The sequence below is a fragment of the Lepidochelys kempii genome, chromosome 11 (assembly GCF_965140285.1).
Source record: "Lepidochelys kempii isolate rLepKem1 chromosome 11, rLepKem1.hap1, whole genome shotgun sequence".
Taxonomy (NCBI): domain Eukaryota; kingdom Metazoa; phylum Chordata; order Testudines; family Cheloniidae; genus Lepidochelys; species Lepidochelys kempii.
This window is the reverse complement of record NC_136390.1, coordinates 64846957-64874215: the sequence shown is the minus strand read 5'-3', so window position 1 is coordinate 64874215 and position 27259 is coordinate 64846957. Positions and strand designations below refer to the sequence as shown.

The following is a 27259-nucleotide window of genomic DNA, read 5'->3' as shown; positions in this document are numbered from 1 at the left end:
TTCATTTGAAATGACTGAACAAATCCTGAGAGTTGCTGAGCTTCTGCTTAAATCAGTGAGAGTTGTAGTTGCCCAGCAGCTGCTGAATGTCTCTTTCTACATATGTATTGCACACACACAAACTATGCAAAAAGAACATTATTAAGGTTGCAAAGTCAAGCATTCAAAAAGTTAGAAAATGCCAGAATTAAGGTTGCCTAGGCAACCTTAATTCACCGCCCTTGTGCACATGCATTCTGATACAGTCTGTAATTACATGATCACATAGCATTTTTTCCACAGGCCCCCTGCCTCATTCAGTGCACAGAATGGACGGTGCTCACTTAATGAGCAGCTATTCAATGTTTTCCTTTCTCATTGTTCAGTGCATGGCTCCAAGGCCTTATTTATTGAACTCTATTCAAACCCTACTCAAAAAATGCAATTATTAATTTCCTTATGGGCTTTTCTGTAGTGCTTATCGCTACACTATCTGAATCCTTCACAGACATGTATTAATTTATTTTCACAACACCCTTGTAAAGAGAAGGGATGGTATGATCCCCCATTTTACTGATGGGGGTCTGAGGCATAAAGAGATTAAGGTCAAAAGGATTCAGTAATTTTGGGTGCTCAATTTGAGATGCCCAGGGCCTGATTCTCCAGATCACTTAGCATTATATAGCACTTTATATGTGCAAAGCAGAGCTCCCACTGACTTCAGTCGCAGCGGTGAGGGCTCAGCACTCTGTTAATCAGGATCCAGAGTCCCAAGTTAGGCACCCAGAAAATGGGGAACACATAATTAGTGACCATGTGTGAAAAGTTTAAGTGACATCACATAGGAACTTTGTGGCTGAGGCAGGGATAAAATCCAGTTCTCCTGTGTGGCATTCAATTGTCTTACTCACAAGACCAACCTTTTCCCTCCTGCAATCCCCTGCCTCATTCACTAGACACCTCCCAACTTCTGCAACAAATCCAGCAGGGGGCCTACAGACAACAGTCTCCTTCCCTACACAAATCTGATTCATCCTCCATTCTGGACCATGAATGAGGCAGGGCTTTCACGGAAAAAAATAGTATGTGATGATGCAATATAAAATATACTAAATACAGACTACCCTTTTGTGGAGATTACAGTAAAATCAATACTGTTTTTTGACTAATTGTAATCTCAGTTACACTCTGGATTTACAGGCACTGTAACTGAGGTCAGATTCCAGCCCAGAGAATTTATCAGGATATTCTTATACCATTCTTTCTTGTCAGGCAACCCCATTCCAGACTCGAACCAAAGGCTTTTACCCATCTAATGATGAAGGATGGAGAGTGAAACTCAGCTTGGCAAGCCAGCTCCTAGCATTCCCCAGGTCATACATAGTATAAACACATCACTGTCTTGTCCTGTTGGTACATGTGCAGTTATCTTAATAAGTGAGAATGCAGGGAGTGGTCCTGTGGTTTAAACACAGGACACATTTTACGAATAAGGAAGGACATTGTCACTTGCCAGATTGATGTCACATGGCATGTTTCTCTCTTACACAGGTCTTGAAGGTGATATAATTTGTTACAGTACATGCCATACAGATTTCAAGAAAGGTCTTAAAGTGATACAGTGCAGCGTCTATGAGGCTGTAGTGAAAGTTTTTTTCTTACATTTTGTGTTTGTTAATCTAGTGCTGGTGATGGGTAGAAGCTTGACAGTCTTGGAGAATGAAGTCCTCTTGCTATAGCACAAGCATTTGGAGTGAGTGCCTTCCCATCCAGCCCTGCAAGCCTGCCTCAACCCTGACTGGCATGGACCCCATGACTGAGGGTGAAAAGGCAGTTCAACCTCCTGGATGATTCAGCATTCCCCTACTCTGCTGGCACTGCAGCCAGCCCAGGTGCCAATTAGTGCCCGCCACGGTGGTGGGCTTTAGTGAAGCACACACCTGTCCACTGGGAAATGGACTGAGGCCACCTCCCTAATTGCACGCAGAAAACTGAACAGCCATCAGATGGCAACAGCAACTTTTGGCCAATACTGATCTAGGTTGGATTTGAACCTGCAGCGTAGGGGGGTGGCAGGCTGTGGTTTACAGTGTTAAAAACAATACAACCTATGTAAAAAAAATGTGTAATTCACAGGTGTGATATCCAACCCATGAATGATGAGATTCACCCAACCAACACTGCCAGGACAGAAAGCTAGCCTGGGTGGACAAGCCACTGAGCAAATCTAGAGAGTAGTGAAGAGGAGGGTGCTAAGGCTGCAAATGAACACAGATCAAGCAACAGTCACAGAGAAAAGAAGGGTGTTGGAAGTCAGCAGCTGTAGATGTCCTCAGAGACTGGGCTGGGAAAAGAGAGAGCGAGCAGCACAAAGGGAAGAAAGGGGACAAGCACAGCAACGGAGGGAGGGAGTGGAGGAGATGACAAGACAAGTGGGAGCAAGGACGGAACAGTCAACTTGGATTGTCTGGGACTTGGATCCATGAGTTATTAGTATATACATTAAAAACAGCCAAACGCTGAGCCTTGGTGTTTTTTCCATTGAGCGTCTCTGGTGACTAACAGCCATGCTTCACTTTACTTATGAGACCACCAGAAGCCCTCAGTGCAATGATAGCCTCACATCTGGCAGTTACCTGTCCTTTATTCTATATCCTGTATCTTGGTATTGTTATAAGCTATTTGCAAAAGGACAGCTTCTGACCGTTAGTGCAATTTGCAGCATGAACATAAAAACTTCATGTTAGCAATAATCTTATTAAGAGGATTGATATAATAATGGAGACCCATTTTTTGTGCATATTTATGCAGTCACACACATTAAAACTTCAGCTAATATTAACAACACTTCATATTTATATAGTGATTTACCAGTTCAAAAAGTGCTTTATAGACATTAACTAATGACAGTAGCATCTCAATACACTCCAGTTTGTACATTATTGCTCAGCAGGTAAGAACTGCATTAATGAATGCTTGCTCAATAACTTACAAGATCGAGGGCAGCTGCCAGGATGGAGGCATCGGGGATAGTGCCTGGCTCACAGCAGTTTAAGAGAAACTGAAAGCGTTTCATGCCTTGTCTGATTGCTCCCAGGTTCACTACATTCTTGGATTTTCCACCTTCCTGGTTGGAGGCCAAGTGATCATCAAAACTGTGGCAACCTGAGGAGGTAGAGAGTACAAAGGGGGTCCAGGGTGGGGGGTGGGAGATGAGAAGCAGCGAAGAGAAGGGGGACACAATACCTCACAGAAAAAAAAAACAAGTTGTACAGGAATCCTGGCGTGCATGATCCTGACCCGGTTCCCTTCCCTCAACTTGATACATGATCTGAGCATGTGTGACAATTTCCATGGCACCCAGTGACTGTGAAAACTGTGAGCCTGATTCTGAACATGGCTATGCTGATGTAAGTCCAAAATGGTTCCCTGGACGTGGATGGAGATGCTTTAGATTTACTCCAGTATAAATTAGATCAGAGTATGGTTGGTCCGTGGCCTTTTTTCAAATATGTAAATACAGTATCGAGTCTTCTGCGTGTTCAGGCTCTCAGGCTCTCTTCCTCTCCACACTTCCTGGTCAGTTTATTTAGATTATTTCCATTTATCCGTCTCTATCTTAGCTTATCATCTTCCTTCTCCCTAAGAAAGACTATGCATTTATCCTCACCTATGAATTTAACAAAGGTTATATTATATTTTGAGCAGGACAAACATGAGTAATAATTCTTCCAAAAGGACAAGGCAAGGATCAGCTGTTACTTATATAGGCCTAAATCTTCAGAAGTGACTAGTTATTTTGGGGAGCCCACCTTGAGACACCTTATGTCAAGGCCTGATTTTCAGAAACTGCTCAGCACTCACCTTCTGTAAATCCTTTAAGATGTCTCATTTGCAGTCTACCTAAAAATGGAGGCACCCAGAATGACTAGTCACTTTTGAAAATGAAACCCATAAAGCCTCCTTTGAACACATTAACATGTTACTTGTATGGGACACGTCAGCTAGTCACAATGCAGTCTGGAACCAAGGTTCCCCTGAGGAAGGTAAGTAAGTAGGCAAAGCCTAACAAGTTACAGAGTTGGTGTGGCTTGTGAAAGGTACACGAAAGAAATATTAATTAGTTGGGAAAACACAATGAAATTAAAAATATTCTAACTAAAGCACCGCTGGGGAGTTGCCAAAAGCTTTCGTTTCAGCCGGACACTCCCCTAAAGGCAAAAACAAGGGAGATCAATTGGATTTCTTCACCGACATGACCTCAACATGGTACATGGCTCAGCTGCCATTTTTGCCTTCTCAAAGGAAAGCTCTTCTGAAAGCTTTGACAGAAGATCTACATAATACATTATACGAGCACTTCTATCACCTCTAAGGGAACAAAGCTAGAAAAACTGAGTACCTGAGTAGAGCAGACAGAGGACTAGACAGGACTCAGAGGATAAATCTGAAAAGTAGTTTCAAGTCTAAGATGATTACCATTCACCACAATCAAAAGTATAAACTCTCCACCTCCCTCTGCAGAAGCATATGCAGAATCAAGCCAAAGTCAAGAATCTCCAGATCATGGGCTTTCCTGGTTTGTCCACAAAACTACCCCAACTTCCTTGATTTATGGGCATAAGGAAGAACCTCTCATCATTGAGGAATCTTATAGAATGCTCAATAATAAAGCAACTTAGAACTTTGGGCTGGGGACTCTAGTTGTTTCTAACATGGATGTAACAGAGAAAGGCAGGGCACCAGCTTTGAAGGACATTCTTGACCTAGGGAGAGGAGAAAAGCAGAAAACTCCAAGTCCACTAAGGGACCTTGCCATGAAGACTTACCTTATATAGTACAATGACAACCCCAGAATAGATAGATGGAAAATCTTTTCCAAACTATTAAGCCTAATTATGCAAACAAAGATGAATTAAGTTTAAAAAAATCTTCTTGTAAGAATGAAAGTACATGGCTGTCCTACATCCAGCTAAGCTACATAGTGCCCAACAGCAAAACATTTCTATCCCGGGACAGATTTCATCCAAATGAAAACAGAAAAGGAAATGGACACTTGTATTAGTTGAATGGACATTGCTGCCTTTTCTTCCAATGCCTTTGTTTCCTAACTACCTGGTATATTTCAACTGATACAATTAATGGCCTGTATCTTGGCCAATATCTTGTTGGCCAAGATAATACAATAATACAATACTAATACAATTAATGGCCAATATCTTGTTTGGGCTATAGACAGACAAATAATGATGTTTGCCCTTAAACATGTCTAACCAATCTCTCAGTGTCAGAATCTGTGCTGCACCTCTAAGAAGTACAGCACAGAAACTCACTGCCTTGGTGGAGGGCACAGCTAAGGATGCATTAAGCCACTTTTGTGCCCTCCTAATTTGGGGCTGAGCCACAGCCACCAGCACAATTTAGACACCTCTGGGGCCCTGTCTCAATTGTTGTGTCCATCCTGGTTTTCTGTATGGATGGCAATGATGAACAGAATCTCCAAAGTTCTGCATATTGTGGTCCCGCCCCCATCATGTGCCTTCCATCCCCAGCCCTGCCCCTTTTCTGGGGCTTGTGAGGAGGTTCTGGAGAGACAATCTTATGACTAGCTCATGGCCTGCACAGGGAAAAATCCCCCCCGACACAAACAGGGCTTTTGAGGGTCCTTCTTTACCTTTCATAAAGGGGCCAGGATGTGGTGACGATCTCATCCTTGACTTTTGGGCCTGCGGTCTTAACTATGGGCTTCATTCTGATATATTAGGAGGGGGGGAAAGGAGGAAAAAAAGGAGAGGGGGGCCACAAGCCACCATTCTGTTTTTGGTTCTTTCTATATTCCTGATCACCTAACCAACTGTTCTGGGCTGGATCCTGCTCCCACTGAAGTGAATGGGAATTTTATCAGTCACTTCAATGAGAGCACGATCAGTCCTCATTGTTAATAATCCAGAAATTGGTTCCTCTCCACCATCAATGAAGGACAAGATGGCAATAGCCAATGGGGCAGATCCTCAGCTGCTGTAAATGGGCATATCTCCATTGGCTTCGACAGTGTTACTTTGATTTACACTAGCTGAGGATCTGGCTCAGTTAATGGAAATCATTGCCTATCCTAATGAGAGAGCTTCACCTGTTTAGGGAGTTCTATATTTTTCATTCCCATTTGCTGGATGTACGCAAGATCTCTTCTCTGTGCAGGCCTGGTGGGTGCTATGCACATTATTATTATTTTTTTTTTGCTTTATGTTGTATAAACTGAAGAATATTATGAACTTTGCATTGAATGAAAAATGTATTAAATATAAAAGATATTCACAGACTCTAAGGCTAGAAGTGACCACTGTGATCATATAGTGCGACCTCTTGTGTAACACAGGCCATAGAACTTCCCCAAAATAATTCCTAGAACATATTTTAGAAAAACATCCACTCTTAATTTAAAAAACAGTCAGTGATGGAGAACCTACCACAACACTTGATAAGTTGTTTCAATAGTTAATTACTCTCACCATTAAAAATGTACATCTTATTCCAGTCTGACTTTGTTTAGCGTCAACTTCCAGTCATTGGATCATGTTATACTTTCTCTGTTAGACTGAAGAGTCCATTATTAAATATTTGTTCCCCATGTAGGTACTTATAGATTGTAATCAAGTCAATTCTTAACCATCTCTTTGTTCAACTAAATAGATAGAGCTCCTTGAATCCTTCCATGGAACAGAAGCGACTTTGTCTGTACAAAGTGCAAGCTGGTCTCCATATTGGAGTACTGTGTCCAGTTTTGGGCCCCACACTACAAGAAGGATGTGGAAAAATTGGAAAGAGTCCAGCGGAGGGCAACCAAAATTATTAGGGGACTGGAACACATGACTTATGAGGAGAGGCTGAGGGAACTGGGATTGTTTAGTCTGCGGAAGAGAAGAATGAGGGAGGATTTGATAGCTGCTTTCAACTACCTAAAAGAGGGTTTTTTACCTGGATGGATGGATCTAGACTGTTCTCAGTGGTAGCAGATGACAGAACAAGGAGTAATGGTCTCAAGTTGCAGTGGGGGAGGTTTAGGTTGGATATTAGGAGAAACTTTTTCACTAGGAGCGTGGTGAAACACTGGAATGCGTGACCTAGCGAGGTGGTGGAATCTCCTTCCTTAGAAGTTTTTAAGGTCAGGCTTGATAAAGCCCTGGTTGGGATGATTTAGTTGGGGATGGGTCCTGCTTTGAGCAGGGGGTTGGACTAGATGACCTCCTGAGGTCCCTTCCAACCTTGATATTCTATGAATCTGTCATTATAACATATTTTCTAATCCTTTAATCATTCTCACGGCTCTTCTCTGAGCCCTCTCCAATTTATTAACATCCGTCTTGAATTGCTGCTTGCCAGTTTAGCTGTATTCTGATTACAGGTAAAAGCCCTTTTAAATAAATGATGAACTGTATAATGCATACATATATTTGAAATATATAGAACTCCCAATAACCTAGATGACAAATGATGATGAAAGCAACAGCTCGTAAAGAACTTGACAAAGTGACTCTAGGTTTAATAGGTTTTTTGTTGCTGTTCACTGTAATGCATGTTTGTTTTTCTGTCCTAGTTTTGCTCAGTTGTCATATTTTTAAAACAAAGACAGAAGGAAGCACTACATGGAGAAAGTGTGAGCAGAATGATGTCACAGCACAGCATCAAGAATGCTGAAAAGGAGAAAGGACAGCACAGTGACAAAAAACACTGTCCCAGGTCCATCCAGCCATCAGGTTCTTCATGATTTAATAGCACCTATCCAGTCTAACAAGCCTTTGTTCTCCCCTCTTAAAAATATAATTCCCATTGATCTCAATGGAAATTATGAATGCAAAGGAAAGTTTTCATTCCTGTATATATTTTGATCTTTCTATTACTTTTTTGGTGTTTGTTAACACTCATGCCCCAAAAGGCCTTGCACAGAATATGATTAACTCAGACCTGACAAATGTTATGATAATTCAACCACATGTTCAAATGAAATCATTAATTCAGAAATTGACATCTGAAGCACAAAATATACTATAAGGTGTGTGTGCACTATACAATATTATTATATATGTGTCTACACACACACATTATATACATCCACACAGGCCTTGATGCTGTAAGTTATGCATATGGTTGCAGGAAGTCTGCCCATGCACAGTAATTTGCAAGACTGGGGTAATTTTATATAATACACACACACACGTAAAAATTATGTATATGTTTACACACACACACACAAACGTGTATGTACAAATTTTACTGAGCTACATCTCGTGTATAAAAATTCCATTCTGATATGGTCCCTTGACTTTCACAATTTACCTTTCAAACTAGAGATTTTAAAAAAAATAGTCTTTAAGCTCCCCTGATTTTGAGAAACTCACAGGTGACAAACTACACTCATGAACATCACTGGCTGATTTACCTGTTTGGGTTTTTTTCATAAAGACCTTTTCTTAACTCTCATGCCCCCTCATTTATTAAGCATTTCTAATGTAGACATTGTGTTTAAAAGCCAGATATGGCCCACTTAGTTCCACTTACGTACAGACAAATAAATATTAACATACATTGCTCTTGGGCAGGTGAAAGAGATGTTCCGATTTTTCAAAATAAAAGTAGTTACATAACATATTAATCACAAAGTGCTGAAATACTTTAGATAGTTCAAAGTTCATATAGGTAATAACCAGTGAGACATCCTAGCAGAACAAATGCATAAGATATGTTACACGTAACATAACACAGAATAAACAAACTTTATTTTTGACTTGCATCCATACTTTGAATTCTGTGCATGAAATGTTGGCGACTTAAATTCAATGGGAATTTTGGATGTGCAAGATCAGGCTTAGATTTCCAGTCTGGACATTTGTGAAAAGCAATAGATGTTGAATAGCTTATTGCATTCACATCTCTAGCTCCTAGCCTTATGCTCTTACTTTGCAATATCAAATTAACAGAGCCAAAGAGTAACAACAGGAGCTCTCTGGCTGTCACTCCATGCTGAGAATAAAGAAAGGCTCTTTGCATTTTATGATAAATGAGGAGAACATCATGTTGGCTTAGCCTCTTCCTGGACATTTTTTGGCCATATTTTGCTCAGACATGCCTATCTGAAGTTAATAGCTGGGAAGAGGCAGGTGTTGAAAAGCTGCAAGTATAGATAAAAGCAAACAAGACAAAAAGATGCTAATGAAATGTAAGCGATGGGCGGTACATTATTTTGCAGATGGGTACAGTTGCATCTGAGCTTTGGGAAAAGGACTGTTCCTGAGGCTCTTAGGGCCAGATTCCACTGGGATGACTTTTTCAGTGACAGTGCAGTTTGTGAAGAGTGGGTGCAAAGATAACCATGAGCCGCCTTTACATGCCCCCTCCCAATTCTAGGGCTGTGGGTGCTGGGTCAGTCCCAAAGTACAATTTAGTGTGTAGTCTCAGGGCTCCTCCACCTTGTGCCATTATGGCAGCCAGAGATGAGCTGAATGAAGCAGCTCTTCATCCAGGCTCTTTTCTTTGGTCATGCCCCCAACCCTGGGGCCCAAGATAAGGGTGACAGAGAAGCCACCACACCAGCCTGAGCGTGCCAGAGTATTTCCCATGAGGGTGCAATGCTGAGGTTGCATATTGGGCTGGCACTGAAGCCTTTGTGTATTGGAGAACTGTTGCAGGGGAGCTGCAGCAGGGGCCTGTGTCTGGCCTGAAGTGTGTATGTACCCAGTTAATGCAACTGCACATACAGAAACAATCCCATTTATATACCTCCATAATACATGGGAACATGCCATGCATATTATGACCTGAGAACTCATATGAGGGTGCATCTATTAGTTCCGAAAAGAAAAGCCACGACAATACTTAGGCATGTGGTATGTTGATAAAAGTCATGCTGTATGAGAAAATCAATCAACATATACTAGAAATAGCTGATCAAAAGGGACTCCACTTTACCACTGACAGCCAACATTTTGAAATGTATGTAAAAACAGGATATTTACACCTCTTCTACTGGATGTGTGACACCCACTGGTGTAACTGGGAACTTCAGCTGGGGGAATGCCAGCTCAAGGGAGCTACATCAGTTTACATCAGCTGAAGTTCTGGTCCATGGACTGAAACTGTGTATCATCCTTAGAATGTGGACTGTTTGAACATGACTTAGGTTTTCAGTGGAGATGCATAGATATTATTCATATCAAGTGTGACATCTTTGATGACAAGACTATGGGCCTGATTCTGATCTTATTTACACTGGTGTAAATTAGGAGCGTGGTAGCTCCCTGTAAGTCAGGGACACTTCAGTGGTGTTAGTGAGATCAAAAATCAAGCCTTCACTTTCTGTGTGAAGCTAACATTGGAAAGTGCACTCGTAGCTGACAGCTATGGCTATCCCCGACCATGTGACTCCTGTGCAAGCCTGTGCCATATGATGGCAAAATGAGCATATTACAGCTACGGTGTAATGTCAGATCATGTAAAATGTAATGTCAGGGAATGTAATATACTATAAAAATAGCAGAAGCAATGGGGTGGAGGATCAAACTCTGTGTTTTTTTTAAAACAAAAATAATAGAATGTCAAGATGCAAGGTTTGTCTCCTTGGTAACAAGGATCAGGTTTCTGAGCTGAGTTTGGATGGCTGTATAATATTTGAAAATATAATACCCCCTTAATAAAGGCACTTTTCAAACAAACATCACTGCTTTTAAAAAAAATTGCATTATGATAAAATATTATTATAATTATTTCTTTTGTTGAGTAAAAGGGACAGCATCTCTTTAACGAATGGTATGCAGACATTAGACATGCAAACACAGAAGAAAAGAGATAATTAAAACAAGGTTTGTACAGGGTTTTCCATTTCATCGGTGCTGAATTGTTCTAAAACTGTCATATGGTCACTAATTGGAAAAAAGAACTGATGGAGCATCCATCTTTACATGATGGAATGAAAGATTCACACACCCTCTTTTAGACTGAATCATTGTTTTGAAGTAAATATAAATTTTTCAGGTGTGTTGATTTGATTTAATTTGACTTTGTTTTTGAAAGTCCAAATGTTACATTAGCTTAATTTATTTGGACATATTTGCTTTTTTTTTATTTTCACATTCTACACATTTGTTAGAGTTTTTTTTTAAAATCAAAATGAAAGAAAGAAGGAAGAGAAAGAAAATGGTTACTAAGAATGAAAAGTTGGAGAAGAACAGAATGGATGCAAAAACCATGGAAAAGTAAGGAGTGGGGAAGGGGTAAAAGAAAGAAAGAAAGAAAAAGAAAACCCTGATTTCTAACCATCTTTTTCTTCTGTGTGATGAAGCTTGGATGGGTATCTTCGGCAGATGCGCCATTTACCAAGACGCTTGAAGAAATTCTCCTCTTCATCTCGCCCATTCTCCAGGCCACCTCCTGGTCCACCTTCTGACAGCTTCACCGCACTAGTGAATTTCACCTGAACAAATGAGGAGGAGACAAGACTCATGTTCTGATGTGTTATAATTTCTCTACCAACTTTGCCATAGCAATGCAGCACTTAAGGACAGGCAGTAGTGTGGTACATTACTATAGCAACCGAATAGGAACTGTGCCCATATGCACCAGCTGAGGATATTAAGTATTCTGTAATTTGGCTAGGTAACCATTCCCCTTCTTTCACAGGGGTTCATACACATACAAGTAAGGAAAAAGCAGTATGACCAACTAGTAAAGTACATTAAGTATATTCAGAGGACCCAGATAACTCTCTGAGTGAAAAGAACTAGCAGGAGAAATGAAATGTTAATTACACTGACACTTCATTCCTGTGACACTGTTCATATGGAAGACCAAAGAAGGCACAATGACAAATCTCTAGACAGCCTATAACAAGAATGAAACATGGAGCATATTTAACCCAGTTTTCTTCACTTCCCCAGAAGGAAGTCTTGAGATGCTGCTAGATACCAGTCATTACACTCTTCCTTTTCTGTTATTGCTTAGACACACATCCCCCCTCCTCAATGCTATGATAACATCATTTTACTGCCATCCTTATTCTATTACCTCATCACTGCCTCTTAGCCTTTCAAATCACATGCATCCTCACAAAACTGTGTGTTTCAGCTGTTCCCTGATCTTTCCAAAGACCGACTGCTTCTAAAGGTCCTCTTCAGTGTATTTCTAGTGTGTCCTATACTACAGCACTGGGAGCTGCTTAGAAAAATATGGAAGGAGAATAATTTCTGTCCAGTTATGGACCATCTCCACTCTGCTCCGCCCTCCTCTCAAGGGAAGGGAAAAAGTCACCTGCCATTTTCAACCTCTTTCCTTGAGGGAGGACCTGTCTTACATTATGCTCAAGGGACAAATTCTGCTGCCTCCCCCATGGTGGGGTTATGCTGGACTTTGGGGAGAAACAGGATTTGGGAGGTCTGCACAGGGGTGTGCGAGTGCAGCTCCACTGGATCTCTGTGCATGGAAGCACGCACGGCAGGGAGGAGCGTTGGTAACAGACCCGCCACTGAACGGACTCTCTGGCCTTTCACTTCTGTGAGGGCTGGAGTTGGAGAAAGCTAGGACCAAAGAGACTACTCCTGCCTTTTGTCTGAAACAGCTTCCAAGGAGCAGCTGTGCTACAATTCCATGGCCCAGGGGAAGGATTTCTCTTTCCCCTATCCCCCACCCGCTTCTTCCTGCAGACCTCCTGCAGCCAAGGTATTATGCTGGATGCTGAGCAGTAGATATGCTCCCAAATATGGAAAGACAGACTCCTCCTAGCCTTTGCAGGTGAGGAGTTGCACCGCTGTGGGCTCTCTACCTAAAGCCCCAGCTTCGAGGATTTTGTCTCTGGGTCCCATCAGCTGCAATATCCATGCTAATCATAGTATTTTCTCTGGGAGCTAGAAATGATCTATGAAGTAGCCAGACCCTATCCCTTTATCCTCCCTACTAATCTGAAAAAACACATTTACCTTGGAACTTTGTCTGATGAAAGACAGACGGTCTACAGAGCTGATATCCAGGAGGTCTTCCACCCCGTCAGCCAGCCCAGAGAGGGAAGAGCGTTTCAGCCAGTTCCCTGATGCAGATAAAGCCAGTCAGGACAATTCTGCAATTGTTCCAAGCTGAATACATCAGCAATACAGGCATATTTCTCTATAGCGCTGAAACAGTCATACCGTGACATGAGCAAAGGGTGAAGGACGAGGCGTGTTCATGCTACATGCATTAAAGATCATAGTTGAATTCATAATATAAGAGGCTGAGTTTTAGGGCTGTAAAAGTTGAAAATCAACACGGGTCAGTGAGAAAGGATAAATTACATTTATTCTTCCTTTCTTATTGAAGTCTGCTTGGAAAGCTTCTCTTAGAGAGAAAGAAAGGATGGTCCAGTGATGACGGCTCCAGTCTAGGACTTAGGAACCCTGGGTTAAACTCCCTCGTCTGCCATAGACTTTCTGTGTGACCTTGGGCAAGTCACGTAGTCTCTCTCTGTCTCACTTCCCCATCTGTAAACTGGAGAAAATAGCTCTTCTCTACCTCACAAGGGGTGCTGTGAGAATAAATATATTAAAGATTGTAAGGCACTCAGACACTATGTGTCTTTGCTACAGTATCCAACACACGCACAGAACAGATCTATTCTATCTGCACATGCAGTACATAGATATAATATAAAGGGACATACATTTACCTATGGGGAGTTTGAGTTTCTTTCGGAGTGAGATCCGTCGGGAGCGGGAGCGCGAGCGCCTCTCGGTGGTCGTTCCAGAGAGAGCAGTGGTGCACTCTGATGTGTCCTGCTCTGACTGGCTGCTGGTATCACTTGCTGCACTTTGCGACTTGAACATCTTTCGCCAGAAGTCTTTGCGTCCCAGAACTGCCCCTTGCATTTGCTCATCACTGCGAGAGAACAACACAGGGTTAAAAATACCTCGCTGTGGTTTGTATGCTGCTAAGTACATTTGAACAAGTTTCCCCGCTTCCAACCTCTCTTTGTTCCTTGTCATATGTTACTCTAAAAATTTAAACTTATTCTTCTTGATGTAATTTGTTAAGCTAGACAGTGTTCTCAGTATTGCACAATGAAGACACATTTTACCCTGGAGACTTTACAGTCTAAAAAGTCATTCTGTTTTTTGTCATTATGCTAAAGCAGCGTTTCTCAAACTTGGATCTGCAGACCTGGTACTCCAGGGGGTCCGCAAGTCATGCCTGGGGCCACTGGCTCCGCTGATCAACTCCTCCCCCTCCCTCTCAGTGCCTACTGCATGCCATGGAACAGCTGTTCAACAGCATGCAGGAGGTATTGGGAGGGAGGGGGATGAGCTGGGATGGGGCGCACTCAGGGGAGGGGGCAGAAAGAGGCGGGGAAGAGGAGGGGCAGGGATGGAGTGGGGGTGGGACCTTGGGGGAAGGGGTGGAGTGGGGACGGGGCCTGGGGCTGAGCAGGGGGTTTAGGGGTCAGCGAAAAATTTTAAATCATAATGCAGGTCTTTGGGTTGCTAAAGTTTGAGAACCGCTGTGCTAAAGAATCATCCTCTATTTGGTCAAAGTGACCACTAATGTACAGGACCAATGCTTTTCAAGACTGTGTCCCTTACAAAGTGTTTGTATATCAAAATATCATTTCAATACTGTGTGTAACTATATGAAATCACAATTCTTAGCAATCTTTTAGAATAATGACACTATATTCTGCTGCATACCTGTGACCCCAAAGTTCTGTGGCAGGACTGTGAGCAGAATGACTAATCCTAATTTTTCTCAGGAGATTCAAATTTTCTGTTCTCTTTACAATCGCACCATCAGATGAAAGTTTCATATTCATAAACAACCCTTTCTGGACTTTCCTCTTTTCTGTATTCTGGATTTTAATTGGCAAATCTATCTCCACTCCAGGAGAATACAGATTTGAGAGACATACAAAGGCTGGGCAAAAGAACTAACTACAACATTCAGATCTCAAAGCCAACCTCTTTTTCATACGTTTAGGGTTTAGCCTTTAATTTCAACAAATCTTCTTTTGCTACAGAAAGTTTGAATAACTTCTGGACTAAAGGATGACCCTGAAACATTTAACAGAGCAGCACAATACAATAATCACCCTTAAACACTGTCTAATTTTGACTTAAAATAACTAGATTGTTCCCTCATTATTTGCAGTATTCCCTACACTTCTCTAGACTTGATATAGGGAATATTACAAATACTGAAGAAAAATTATATAGCTTTCTAAGGGCTTGTCTACAGTGGAACTTCCAGGAAAGTTAATCTGAATCACTGCCAAAGTGAATTTAGCTAAACCAAATTAAAGTCATTTTAATTCTGAGCAGCAGCATCCACACAGGGATTTAATGCCGTCATAAATATAAAGGGAAGGGTAATCACCTTTAAAATCCCTCCTGGCCAGAGGAAAAATCCTTTCACCTGTAAAGGGTTAAGAAGCTAAAGGTAACCTCGCTGGCACCTGACCAAGATGACCAATGAGGAGACAAGATACTTTCAAAAGCTGGGAGGAGGGACAAAAACAAAGGGTCTGTGTCTGTCTGTGTGATGCTTTTGCCGGGACAGAACAGGAATGGAGTTTTAGAATTTAGTAAGTAATCTAGCTAGATATGTGTTAGATTATGATTTCTTTAAATGTCTGAGAAAATAGCTGTGCTGAATAGAATGAATATTCCTGTCTGTGTGTCTTTTTTGTAACTTAAGGTTTTGCCTAGAGGGATTCTCTACGTTTTGAATCTAATTACCCTGTAAGGTATTTACCATCCTGATTTTACAGAGGTGATTCTTTTTACTGTTTCTTCTATTAAAATGTTTCTTTTCAAGAACTGAATGCTTTTTTCATTGCCCTAAGATCCAAGGGTTTGGGTCTGTGGTCACCTATGCAAATTGGTGAGGATTTTTACCAAACCTTCCCCAGGAAGTGGGGTGCAAGGGTTGGGAGGATTTTGGGGGGAAAGACGTTTCCAAAGAACACTTTCCTAATAAAAATAAACCCAGATAAATGTTTGATGGTGGCAGTGGAAGTCCAAGGGTAAAATAGGTTGTACCTTGGGCAAGTTTTAACCTAAGCTGGTAAAAGTAAGCTTAGGAGGTTTTCATGCAGGTCCCCACATCTGTACCCTAGAGTTCAGAATGGGGAGGGAACCTTGACAAATGCAATTTTACTAATCCACTTCAAATTCACACTTTTAGTTAATTTGGATTAATTTTCCTGGCTGTCCCTGTGTAGGCAAGCCTTAAGGCAACTGAAAGTTTCTAAGGGTGACCTTCTGTATTGCTGTGGGTATCTTTCCATTGTTTTAGAGCATGAGTAATATTGAAATAGTGACCTCAGCACTTATCTATTGCATAAAATATACACAAGCTTCCTTTTTCACCTCTGATCGAGTCAGAACGGCAGTGTGTGTTTAGAAATGGCCCAAGGCCTAATCCTTGTTCCAAAATCTAGATCCTAGAGTCTCTTAAACTCAGATGGGTTCAGATTCAGTATACTGCTCTTAACTCACCTCAGCATACAATACTAAAGCACTCATCTATCGCTGAATCCTGTATTCTAGCTGATATTAAAGACCCTATGGATGTAGGAGAGTTATCTCCTTTTGTTCTTGCCCACCAGCATAAATCAGGCCACTGGGCCCCAGCAGTGGGAAAGCTGCCTTGGCATAAGATGACAAAAAACCTATCTGTAAGAAGACGCATTTGAGCCCAGAATGTATCAAAAACTGGGCAGTGTTAGCCACATCCTTTCCCAGGCTAAGTTTATCAGGGTAAGTCGATTCAATGCATCTACTGGCAGAGCTTCTATGGACTAAAGCTACGCTGCACCTGACATAACCCCTGGGGTAAATCCCACCCCCTGCATCCTGGTGCAGGGCAATGTTGTTTGCATAGCCTTGCACCATCTGTGGTGTCTCTTGGCCCACAGTTTTTAACCTTTCCCAGCCTACCATTTTGAATGTTAGGAACAGTCTTTATTTCATTATCAGCACATCATTTGAATGTGTGGGTTATCACTCTCCTAGGACATGATGATTTAACCATGAATGGGAAAGCAATGTCTAAAGAAAACCTCTCTGAGCCACATATTAGTCTTGTATTACAGGTTTCTAAGAGTAAAGAGCAAAACAAGAACTGAACAAAGATTTGATCAGTTGGGACACTGGTCTATCAACGTGAGATTTTCAAGAGCGCTGATTTTGCTCACCACGTACGGATCTTCGGACTGGGCAAAACCTCCAAATAAATCAGACTAAAACATAAATCAATTCACCACTCATTTGTTTTGTTTAACTACTCTGACCATGCTTGCTAATTAGAAAATGTTATTTCCCCTTAAAGCAGGGCTTGGCTCCTCCACAATTCTCCCACTTGATCTTGCAATCAAGTCATAACGCTGCATTTGTGATTACACAATCATTTCCATGGCAAAAGAGATTATTCTCTGCAGATTCAAGTAGATCAGCATGAGGAGGAAAGATTGAGAGAGAGAGAGAGAGAGAGAGAGAGAGAGAGAGAAAAATACCCCAGCTGGGGCCTACTGTCCCACCACAGGATATGAACAGCTTCCTCTGAATTCGGAAGATCTGTTAGGTCTTCAAAGAACTGACACAGGGAACTACCGCTATCTTCTCTAAAGACACCCATCTTCACACATCTCCACTACTGGTGACCAAAAAAGCCAAGGAAGTTTCCACCAAGAGAAGAAAACTGAAAAAATATGACAGGTAATGCAAGAGGCAGCAGTAAATAACTAAAGATAATTTAATTACAGAATTAATAACAAGAGTCTTCAAATATGTTAAGGGCGGTTATAAAGAGAACTGTGATCAACTGATCTCCATGTCCATTGAAGGTTAGACAAGATCTGTAGCAAGGGAGATTTAGGTTAGCTATAAGGAAAAACTTTCTAACTGTAAGGATAGCTAAATAGTGACACAGGCTTGCAAGGGGAGGTTGTGGCATGCCTATCATTGGAGGTTTTAAAGAACAGGTTAGACAAACACCTGTCAGGGATGGCCTAGGTTACTTGGCAGGGGGATGGACTTGATGACCTCTAGGGGTCCCTTCCAGCCCTCTATTTCTAAGATTCTATGAATATTTCTATGATTCAATTCATTTTGGAGGGGAAAATAATAAAATCAGTTTTCAGAGGAACAGCCGTGTTAGTCTGTATTCGCAAAAAGAAAAGGAGGACTTGTGGCACCTTAGAGACTAACCAATTTATTTGAGCATGAGCTTTCGTGAGCTACAGCTCACTTCATCAGATGTTTACCGTGGAAACTGCAGCAGACTTTATATACACACAGAAATCATGAAACAATACCTCCTCCCACCCCACTGTCCTGCTGGTAATAGCTTATCTAAAGTGATCAACAGGTGGGCCATTTCCAGCACAAATCCAGGTTTTCTCACCCTCCACCCCCCCACACAAATTCACTCTCCTGCTGGTGCTAGCCCATCCAAAGTGACAACTCTTTACATAATCAAGTCGGGCTATTTCCTGCATAGATCAAGGTTTTCTCACATCCCCCCCACCCCCATACACACACAAACTCACTCTCCTGCTGGTAATAGCTCATCTAAACTGACCATTCTCCAGGTTTAAATCCAAGTTAAACCAGAACATCTGGGGGGGGGGGTAGGAAAAAACAAGAGGAAACAGGCTACCTTGCATAATGACTTAGCCACTCCCAGTCTCTATTTAAGCCTAAATTAATAGTATCCAATTTGCAAATGAATTCCAATTCAGCAGTTTCTCGCTGGAGTCTGGATTTGAAGTTTTTTTGTTTTAAGATAGCGACCTTCATGTCTGTGATTGCGTGACCAGAGAGATTGAAGTGTTCTCCGACTGGTTTATGAATGTTATAATTCTTGACATCTGATTTGTGTCCATTTATTCTTTTACGTAGAGACTGTCCAGTTTGACCAATGTACATGGCAGAGGGGCATTGCTGGCACATGATGGCATAGATCACATTGGTGGATGTGCAGGTGAACGAGCCTCTGATAGTGTGGCTGATGTTATTAGGCCCTGTGATGGTGTCCCCTGAATAGATATGTGGGCACAATTGGCAACGGGCTTTGTTGCAAGGATAAGTTCCTGGGTTAGTGGTTCTGTTGTGTGGTATGTGGTTGTTGGTGAGTATTTGCTTCAGGTTGCGGGGCTGTCTGTAGGCAAGGACTGGCCTTGCCTAAAATCAGTGTGACTCAAAAAAGGGAAAAACAAAGAAGAGGAAGATGCTAAAGCTGGAGGGTTTTCTTGAGAACTGTCACTTTTTGTTAGACTAAGTTCCTTGGGCAGAGATCATCTTTCCATTACGTATGCATACAGCACCTAGCACGATGGGTCTCCAGTCTATAGCTGGGGCCTCTAGGCATTGCCCCAATACAAATACAAAAATAATAATCAGAAAGCCGGTAGTGCAGCTCTGCTGATAAGGCAAGTGCAACAACCCAAGGGTGAGAAATGAACCAACCACTGGATGAATTAAGGGGCATGTAGTTATCCCACCAGTGTCGTTTTTAGATTTCCTGCAGGAGCAACAGCTTAGAATGCTGAGACCTACCTGGTATCACGTTTGGAGCATGGACGCACAAACAGGGAATTGCTCTGATGATGAGAATAAATGTTCTATTTATTGCTCAGTCATGGTTAGAAGTGCATTGGCAAATTTTGTTGCAATTTCATTTTGTGCTGTTCCATTTTGCGCTGGCCTGTGATGCCAGCTTTAATGTATCTTCCTCTGATACATGGTGGTACGGAAGGTGGGCATTTGTTGGACATAACCTGTAAGTTCAGCAGCAGCTAAACAAACACTCAGTACATTTCTTGTATCACCCACAGAGAAGAACCCTAACTGAACAGCTGATTGCTACTACCACAGTGGGAAATTCTCTGGTACAACACATTCAAACTACGAAATATTTACTTACTGCTCTGGGGTCTGCTGAGGACGGCTGGAGATGTAACTACGACATTCATCAGGGGCAGATGATGCCTGGCCTTTATCAATAACAACACTTCCCACCTCAGATCTATGCAGACAATACAGACAGTCAAATAACGTTAACAGATGGCATATCTTGCTTCTCATATAATTAACATTGTTCCCCGATCACTGAATCCAGCACTTCTGAAAAACAAATTTAAATGTGTGCCCCCATTACAGCAACTGGCCTGCCTATGCACATATAAAAAATGTATTGGGGCAGGGACCTAAGGCCAAGATTAGAGTCTTGCATGGGACTTTCTTAAAATCTCACTCCCGCTACTATGGCAGTGGGTTCTGCGGAACCTGCAGGATTCTAGTTCTGCTGCAGGGTTCTACACTAGTCACGCACAGGGCTCTACCCAAGATTTTCAAAAGCTACTAGCAATGTTGGAGCCTCATTTTGTGAGTGCTCAGTCTGAGGTGCCTTAAAGAAGGCAGATTATCAGAAAGTATTGACCGCATACTTTTGGCAATCTTGGCCAGTGTGGTCTGCGTGTCTCCGAGGCCAAGAAAAGCATGCAACAAATCTGATGCTGCCAGTTTACACGAGACGAATTCATTTAGTTCCATTTGAAGCTCCCTTTTTGATCCATACTTCCTCTTTTGTCTCACACTTGAATGCAACACATCCCACATCCCAAGACAGCATGTCAAATTAATAAAGCAACCTAGGTTTCTTTTGTATCATGCTCCCCACACCTGAGCATAGGCATTCAGACCAACAGCTCTCCGCACCTCAAGGTACTGATGCTAATACTAAGCCATGTCCACATGATGTTGGGGGGTGGGGATTGCAATCACCCCTTCACACACAACCTCCATCCCTCCTCTTTCTTTCTCCTTCCCTGTGAATTTCCACTGCTTTGCTATCTTACTTCCTTTGTACCAGTTATTTCTGTTAGGATCCACATTTTTCATGGCTACTTCCACAGCTGCCTCACTTTATTAAAATTTAAGTGTGGCTTCTGTCACTGCCACACTCAAGTCCTGTACATTAGGAGCGGACATGTGCTAACAAGATGAAAACAAGCAACCCCTTGTACTTTCCTACATTTGTGTCTGTCGTCAGATGTTTGGCTGCCTGTGTGTGTTCTCCCTGTGTGCTGTCCCAGCTCTGTGCAACAGCTGGCACAGCAGATCTCGAGTGAACCGCCCAATAACCACAAAATTCATTTAGGTATGAAGGCGCTTGGTCAGGTTTACTGCCGATGAAGCACGGTGCTAATGCCCCAGCTCAATGGTTACAGGTACACTAACACGTGTATGCTCGTGACAATGGATCGGCTCACTTAGTGGTGGGACTTTCCACTATTCCTGAGGCCAGACAAAGCTATTGCCTCTGAGATACATCTTTATACACCAAAACAAACAAGTTACGTATCACTCTTGACTTATCAGGGTGCCACCCTCTGACATACTGGGTGCCAGCCATTGCCTTGTACCTGTATCTTGTTTATTGAGGTGTTCTGGTACCTGCTTTCTGGAATGTGCTTCCGTGAGTGTTTTGTGCCGAGCACCTCTTAGGAATATGTGGCTTTACAGTATCAACCTTATGCTTGCCAAATTCCGTGAGCAGGGCCTGCCTCTTGCTCACAACTTAACTTTGCTTTATATTAGCAAGTTTTGACCATTACGTTAGCCCAGGCCTCTGATACAAGGCCTTATGTTTCAGGCCCTCTTACTACAGTGTTCAGCATAATAAGTTATACAACAGTATATAAATCATTCAGACACAAATCTCTCCCAGGCACAAACTTTTTGCTCCCCGGAGGTTTCAGATCCTGCTCCGTTGTTTCATCTGTTTTCTTCCCCGGAATTAACTTTTCAGCACTGTCCAAAAGGGCGCTCAGTGCCACCCTTCTAAAAACATTCCCATGAGCCTCCTTGATAAATTGGACCAATTGCCGGATGTCACAGTACAATCCCTGAATAACAAAAGGAGAGAGAGAGAGAGAGAGAGGGACAAAGAGAGCTGTGTTACTCAGTTTGCATACAAGCAGGGAGGGAAACAAATATTCCTTTTGTATGCAGCTAGGGTGATGCACTAGATCATGAAGAATTGCATACCTCAATAATTTTGCCAGCTGTTGTCTGAACTGTTCTTTACTTACAGGTTTATGTTTTTTCATTAGGGTCAAATGTTTCTCTTTGTAAGAGGAAAGTCAATCCAGGAGCCAGCTAAGAGACTCTGTAACCATCTGGGGCAAACTCTTTTGATAACGTAATCTATGAGTTACTGATCTGCTTGATGGTGTACATGACTAGTTTTTAAATTATCATCATTATTAAAGGTGGAGCAGGGGGCTGTAAAGAAATAATTTAACTAAGGCAAGGTTGCAGCTGACCTTCACATCAATCTATTAACTATCATAAGCATGTCATTATTGTTATGGGGCATATTCTGTACTGGAAAAAGGCAGTTTTAGATTATGCCAGGGTTTGTGGACCAGAGGATCTGGGAGCTGTGAAGGTGGTTTGAAGCCTCTTTTACCCATTCATCTAATCCAAAATGTTAAAAGGCAGGAAAAATCGTAGTGAAAAAAGCAGCATCTCAGATTTTTTCTTAATTATTTGAATAGATTACATCATGACAATAGAGAGGAATGACTCATACATTCACCAATCTAACTCCCACAATTAGATTTTTTTTTTACCTCATTACATTTGCGTGCATAACTGTAGCCCCTGGGAGGAATTGGTATGGAAAGGGCACCCCTATCTCTGCAGGAGAGAACTTTCCAAAGGACCCGACTTCTGTTTCAGGAGCTTTCTTGAGAGCCCTCAGTCTATTCTGAAAATTCCAGCTGTGGAACAATGTGGCCAGTTCTCTACAAACACCAGATCAGTTGATGGACTAGCTGGTGCCCTGGCTGAGATACTGATTCCACAAGATACTTATGCACATGCCCATCTTTAAGCACACACGTAGTCCCACAATAGGAAAATCCCAGACATAGCCCTCTCACATCAGCTCACCATCTTTATAGAGTGTGTAGTGGGCACTATGCAGCCTACTCACATGTTTGAAGTTAGGCATGTGCTTATGTACCTGGCTGAACCGGGGTCTTAACCACCTACCTCTTCACCTCTGGAAAGGCATATATCTTCTCAAGCAAAAGTATACCTGTTGGTCCTAACTGAGCCCCTAGCAGATGTCTGCCCTCTTCCCAAAGCTACACATTAGTTCGCTACGATTGGCAGCCTTTGCTAAGAGAGTTCCAAGAGAGAAATACAGAGGTACTGCAGGTCAGGACTGAGTTACCTTAGTAGGACTGTACTTGGGAAGCTTGCACAGCACCTACCAGAACTGGGTCACATCCAGCTCATGTAAACCAGCATATCTCCATTTAAGGCAATGGAACTACTCTGATTTATCCCAGCTGGGGATCTAGCCCATTATTCCTGGCTCCAGTTTAGTGCTATTCGTTTTTCCCTTTCATTAATGTCAAATTCACAATTAAACAAATGGAGTCCCCATTTGAAAACACAGGGGATCAAAGACCAAACACAGTGTATAACCCTATGTTGTCTGGGTCAGATTTGCCCCTGACAAACATCTGAAGGATATGACTTTTTCTTAAACTTGTGTAGCCAGCCATGCCAATAAAGTCTCATTGAATTGAGACCTGATTTTCAAGGTCAGCTGCTTTACGGGGGAGAGAGGAAATTCAACTTGTAAAACCTGCACCTAAATCCTCACCAGGTTTTCAGAGCTATGCAGTTCATGTGTAGTGGAAGCACAGCGAGTGATCAGTGACTTGAACATGGCGCTGACAATAATACCTTCCACACTTTGGGCTGTAGACTTGTTGTCCACTGTGGTGAAGTTATTTCCAAACCCAGCCTTGTCTGCAAAATGCAAGCACAATTAACCATTCGGCTCGGCTGAGATGTTAACAAATTACAGATTAAATACATAATTACTTTTTAAATGTATTAAAAGATGTAATTCACACAGAATCATATGTTCAATTTTTGTGGCCCAACCTCATAAACAACACAGCAGATATAAGTGGCACGAATAAGAAGAGGGATTGAAATGATCAAAACTGTTTATCCTCCCCCTTTATTTCCTCTCTAAAACAGAGGGATACAAAGTAACGAATGGAATAAGAAAGGCAATTCAGGCATTCCTTTTTCCCTACTCAGATGACATAGAACAAGGGGGCATTCAACTAAATTTACAAGCAATTTAAAACTGATGAAAGGAAATTCTTTTCAAACAATGAAACTCTGTTCTCACAGGATACTATGGAGGCCAAGATCTTAGAATAATTCAAACCACAGATTAAACATTTATATGGATAATAAAAACATCCACAGTTCCTTAGACAGGGCAAAAACATTCACAAGAGAGGGCTTATCCTTTGAAGGTGTAAGCCAATATGTAGCTGATGGATGTTAAGAAGAAACTTGCCCTGTGGGCCAGTTATTTCACAGTTGTCCACTATGGTGTTTCTTGCACCTTTAACTGAAGTGACTGGGATCATAGACAAGGAGATAAACTACTAGTGTGTTTTGATATGTCAATTCCTATATTCCAAATGCCCACAATTAACTACTTTTGCATGCAATGACCAGCGTACATGTACCATCATCATAATGGTAAACAGAATTGTTTGCCTAACTGAAAAAAAAATGGACTTACACTGTATGCACATAAATCTGAATGCAACTATTCTTGTTTACATGATCTGTTTAGCTACTTGCTGCCTCACCTTAGGCTCTGCAGAGAGATTTAATGCTCAATTATATCTCCATTCAGAATAAACAAAGAACACACAGTCCACTCCAGCTGGCATTTGGTCAAGCAGAAAACCTTCTGCCTGAGGCACAGTTGAGAGAAAATTTTCTTTCACAAAGCCATAAACAAACAGGTAGGATGCATTAAAAGAGAGAGCACATCTGCTTCTCTAATTCCAATTGTACTGGAAATAAAAGAATTTATAGGGCCAGATCCTCAGCTGGTGTAATTCGGAGTAGTTCCAGTGACTTTAATAGAGTTACACTGATTTACACCCACTGAGAATTTAACCTAGTAATTACAATTACATTTTCCTTTAGAAATTCAGTGCAACTTTTTGATAGTGGCAGCCAGCATTCCCTATTGTGGTGTCATCAAGTACAATGTGACTGGGGCTTGTGACGCCAGCTGTACTTACTGTCAGTGACCGGCTCCATGCAGAATCCTAGCAAAGCGTGAAGGAAATCCACTACATTATTGAGGGAATCTCTGTTCACATAGTCCCTCATGGTCTGCCGGAACTGCATTTTATCCAGCTTGTACAGCTTTGTAAGGCAATTCTGAGCCTGTGAAGATGTTACAAAAATGAGAAATATCTGCTTGAGTTTTGGTAACAGTCACAGGGTCCTTCAGGTGCATTTCTGCCCTTGTTTCGCCACTGCTGTGGGGTCATAACTAATGTCGCCTACTAGTCAAAAGGTTTGAATACCACAACAAGATATGGACTCTCAGCTAATGCCGACCATGCAATTCAGTCATAGGAGCCATTACACCACATTATCTTTTGGAGAAGATGTTAAATCAAGGTCACTTCTGCCCTCCTCTTGCAGTCCTCCAAATGGAAGTTAAAATTTCACAGCTGATGAAATGAGTAGGAACCCAATTACTCTGGCCAACGGTATAATGTTGATAAAACAGACTGTGGTGTAGGGGTGTCAGATTTTGAGCCTATAGCCCAGATCCAAGCCTGTTCATGTGTTTATCTGACTCCAGTGACCAATTCAGATGCTGCGGAACGCAAACTTTTATTTACAAAAATAATTCAGTGTTGACTCTTTATTGCAAAGTTAACTATCTAGGTGTGACCCAATGCAGTGAGGTGTTAGAAAGCCTGAAATATCAGCTCCAAGAGATGGGTAAACTGTCCGTTTCCTCACAGTGTGGTGTTGGTTCTGAAGCCCCATGGTAATACTATGATTTTCTAATAACTTAGATGCACAATGGCGCATCCAAAACAGCTTGGCCAAATAAACAAACAGCAGAAATAGCAGTCATCCCAAAAATGCCCTACAAATCTCTTTCCATAAAGACCCCAGATCAGCAAGGCACTTAGGCACATACTAACATTAAGCATGTCCCACTGAGGCTAACAGGATTATTCACATGCTTAAACTCAAGCATGTTCCTAAGTGTTTTGCTGGATCAGGACCTAAACGACGCAAAACTTAATAGCAATTTTACTAAGTAATAGCTTGGATGCTACATGACACTAGTATTGTAGCCCTGTCTCTCTGGTACCATAATGGCAAACAGAATTTGGTCCTCTCCAAAGAGTGAGTTTGACAGCCCTGCTCTAGGGCCTGATCCAATTCCCACTGAAACAAACTGATCAGCCCAAGGGAAAGGCTCCCATTAACTTGAATAGTCTTTGGATCAGGCCTCTAATGCTCAAGAGTATACTGCGAAGTATTGCTGACTGCATCATGGATGCGATGTTTGCCTACACAGTCATGACCAGTATCTTTCTCGCTGCTTTGGAAAGCATTTTGAGGAAGCTTGTGCAGAAAGGCACTATATGAAAATAAATTCTTTTCTATTTTTTTCTTAGTTTCACATCCCTGACTTTGGAGGTTTATTTAGACAGGAAAACAGTAGCGCAAATTACAGTGAAACAGGAGAACTGGTGAATTAGGATTTAAAAAGGAATAAAATTAAAAAAAACAGCACACAGACATTTGGAATTGCCTGATGACTATTTTGTATTTTCAGTTTAAAATGAAATTAATTACAATTTTTGTCTCCAGGAAAACAACTAGCTAGATCCTCTAATGTGGTGCAGCTGCTTTGCATTGCACTGTCAGCATAATCTGAATTTAAAGCTGTAGAACCCAGTCTGAGGATCACACTACTGCAAAGCAGTGTAGATCTGATTTAGGGTCTCTGATGTTTCTCCTCATTCCTGCTGCTAGTATAGTTTGGACAAGGAAGCACTGCTAAGACATTCCTATGCCACACCAATCCTCACTTGTGTCTTCAGCCTCTTGTGGCCATTACAGCCCAGCATAAATTAAAGCAACTTTTTCACTGCCCAAACCAGAGCAGCGGGACCAGCCTGCACAGAGCAGCTTTGGAAGCAGGGGAATGCAAAGGAGAATTTTAAACACAGGGCCTGCTACTTATGTGCTCTGTGTTCCATCCCTGGCTCAGCCACAGACTTTCCGTGTAAAACTGGGCAAGTCAGGTAGGCCTGAATTTTTAAATGTCTTTAGGCATTGCTGTGCTCAGTGTTGCAATGCTTAACTTATTTAGGAGCCAATATCTTATT

At 41.9% G+C, this 27259-nt stretch overlaps 1 protein-coding gene across 14 annotated transcripts in view; it reads right to left on the bottom strand.

Moving 5' to 3' along the window:
- UNC80 (unc-80 subunit of NALCN channel complex) overlaps positions 1-27259 on the bottom strand; it is a 188877-nt gene that overhangs the window by 108096 nt on the left and 53522 nt on the right. For 8 of the 14 annotated variants that reach the window (XR_012154378.2, XR_012154377.2, XM_073306697.2 and 5 more), the window contains exons 15-22: positions 25133-25280; positions 23671-23819; positions 21726-21895; positions 19912-20013; positions 13658-13872; positions 12942-13048; positions 11287-11443; positions 2972-3144 (exon numbers count right to left, since the gene is read on the bottom strand). Coding sequence is in view for 12 of the 14 variants with exons in the window: in XM_073306697.2 (XP_073162798.1) it covers positions 2972-3144; positions 11287-11443; positions 12942-13048; positions 13658-13872; positions 19912-20013; positions 21726-21895; positions 23671-23819; positions 25133-25280 (1221 nt within the window). In the remaining 2 variants the exon portion in view is untranslated. The remainder of the gene's footprint in view (positions 1-2971; positions 3145-11286; positions 11444-12941; positions 13049-13657; positions 13873-19911; positions 20014-21725; positions 21896-23670; positions 23820-25132; positions 25281-27259) is intronic. The other 6 variants (XM_073306692.2, XM_073306696.2, XM_073306699.2 and 3 more) reach the window with 3 other exon arrangements.